The sequence below is a fragment of the Trichechus manatus genome, unplaced genomic scaffold (assembly GCF_000243295.1).
Source record: "Trichechus manatus latirostris isolate Lorelei unplaced genomic scaffold, TriManLat1.0 scaffold00172, whole genome shotgun sequence".
In the NCBI taxonomy this organism is placed as follows: domain Eukaryota; kingdom Metazoa; phylum Chordata; class Mammalia; order Sirenia; family Trichechidae; genus Trichechus; species Trichechus manatus.
This window is the reverse complement of record NW_004444108.1, coordinates 2412351-2414880: the sequence shown is the minus strand read 5'-3', so window position 1 is coordinate 2414880 and position 2530 is coordinate 2412351. Positions and strand designations below refer to the sequence as shown.

Here is a 2530-nt window from a genome sequence, read left to right as displayed (position 1 = left end):
CATAGAGTCCCTCCTGTCTTTTCTTCTTAATTGTGCTATTTTATATGTATTTCAATCTTTTAAATTGCCTCAATTACAAAAATTGAATTTATTGTCCTAAGCATAAACCCAAGTCAGCTCAAAGCTAGACGAATCTACACGGAGCACGAAAGGGTGTAGCTGGGAATGAGCAAACTCACCCACACATAAGCACATGCCCCCTTCTCTTATTAGACCCCTTTCCTTCTAGATAAGACCTGCATCAGAGAAGTCGATGGATGGGCATGTACAGATACAGTCACCCTTGCGTGCTCAGCTGAGTGCGGTAAATGCCCTCCACCAGGTTTGTTCCTCTCCTCTCCAGGTTCCCGGCGTCAGCGACAGGTGCAGTGTGAGCACCGCCGGCCCCTGGGCGCGGCCGCCTCCCAGCCTCCCTCCCTCCCCTCGGCGCCGCCGCAGTGCGCAGGGCAGGGCTGGTGCTCGCTGCCCCCGCTTCCCGGGAGGGGCGCGTTCTGTTGCTGGCGCGGTTTCCCAGCGCGGTGTCCGCCCCTCAGCCGTCTCCTCCTCGCTCCCGCCCATCATCGGCTGCAGCCCCCGGCCCCGCCATGGGGAATATGCCCTCCGCCGTGAAGCACTGCCTCAGCTACCAACAGCTTCTCCGAGAGCATCTCTGGATCGGGGACTCGGTGGCAGGGGCACTCCACCCCACGCAGGTACCACCTTACGGCCCAAGGTGTCCATACCCTCTTGAACACAGCTGCCAGCCAGCTTCTCCCCTTTCAATCTCCTGGATGCCTCCCTCCCCGTGCACCTCCCCCCGCACCCCAGGGTCCTTCCTGCAGCAGTTCTGTCTTGTTAGGCCTCACCTCTTAAAATTCTTTCCCATCACCTCTCTTCTGTAAGCGTCTAGCCGGCCCTTCTAGATTAGACCCAACAAAATCCCTACCTGTGGCCGTTTGCGGATCGCCTATAGAAAATTATTCCGTCTTATTTTTTCCTTAGAAATGACGCATGATATTTGTATCCGTAAGGATTCCTCCAAAGATAACCCTTATTCTCAGTTTCCTCCTAGTGCTGTGTAACAAAGATAACAAATTTGTCATGAGGCAGAAAAATGAATGAAGCCAGCATGTACAGTTAGGAAAACATAGTAGGATGAAGCTATCCAGTGGACCATTAATCCCTAACGTATTTATGCTTCAACAAACTGCTTGAAGAGATGGTAAATAACTCAGCAATTTAAAAGTTCAGACTAAAATTTAATACCACATGATTCCGAAAATTCATGTTAAGACAATAGGCAACTTGATGGTATCAGCATCCTTAATATTTAACGCACTCTCAACCAAAAGGAACAGGTAAATGAGGAAAGAATGTATATAAAGAAATTTATTTTTCCCTTTAAAAAGCTTAAAAAAACACAAAACAAGTAACAGTGATAATTGTTACATAAAGGTTAAAACATGAAAAAATGGAGGGATACTATAAGAGCTTGACTTTTTTTTTTTTTAAATTACTGGTGCTGGATGTAACAGTGTTTACTTCTGGTTAATTCTGTGAATAAAACAGTAACTACTATTAATTATTATAGTATTTCAGTGGGTAAGCATAATTTTACCGTGACTGTGGCTTTTAATCAACTCTTCCAATATTAGCTACTTATTTTCCTATAGTTTTAAATTTAGTGTATTCTCAGTTCAGTATATCAGTATATGAAATTGTAACCTGACCTTTACAAATTGGAATTCAGCATTTGTAGATTTTTAAAAAGATACTTTACTCCTCATTACTTCGAAGATGGCCATGGTCATCTTTACTCAAAGGTAGGCAGAATGTGTTGATGACAAGGGTAGGGGGGAAGGTTATCCTTTATCTTTTCACATGTTCATATGTCTTTCTGTTTAATTTCCCCGCATTCACTTTTGATCTTTCTATTGCAACTTTTCTCTTACATTTCTTAACTTTCATATCCAGTCTATGTTACATCATTAGGAATCCTTAACCTTTCTTCCCTAGGTCTGAGACTTCTGTTGCTGGCTAAATATTACATTTTTCTCTCTACCCCTATGTTCTTTTTTCTTATTATTATTGTAGTTTAAGTGAAAGTTTACAGTTCAAGTTAATTTCTCATACAAAGATTTATACATGCATTGTTATGTGACCCTAATTGCTCTCCCTATACTGTGACAGCACACTTCTCCTTTCCACCCCTGATTTCCCATGTCCATTCAACCAGTTCTAACCCTCTCTGCCTTCTCATCTCACCTCCGGACAGGAGCTGCCCATTTAGACACATGTATCTACTTGAGCTAAGAAGCACACTCTTCACAAGTATAGTTTTATGTCCCACAGTCCAGTTCAATCTTTGTTTGAAGTGTTGGCCTCAGGAGTTGTAGTTCTGGGTTGATGGAGAGTCTGGGGGCCGTGCTTTCTGGGATTCCTCCAGTCTCAGTCAGCCCATTAAGTCTGGTCTTTCTACTAGAATTTGAGTTCTGCACCCCACCTTTCTCCTGCTCCATCAGGGACTCTTTTTTGTGTTCCCTGTCAGGGC

General features: G+C 44.1%; 1 protein-coding gene across 3 annotated transcripts in view; it reads left to right on the top strand.

The window, feature by feature from the left end:
• The first annotated feature begins 425 nt into the window (after window positions 1-425).
• HMGCLL1 (3-hydroxy-3-methylglutaryl-CoA lyase like 1) overlaps window positions 426-2530 on the top strand; it is a 191927-nt gene continuing 189822 nt past the window's right edge. For all 3 annotated transcript variants that reach the window (XM_012558535.1, XM_012558534.1, XM_004386822.1), the window contains exon 1: window positions 426-692. In XM_012558535.1, the coding sequence (XP_012413989.1) occupies window positions 585-692 (108 nt within the window). In that variant the 5' untranslated portion in view covers window positions 426-584. The remainder of the gene's footprint in view (window positions 693-2530) is intronic.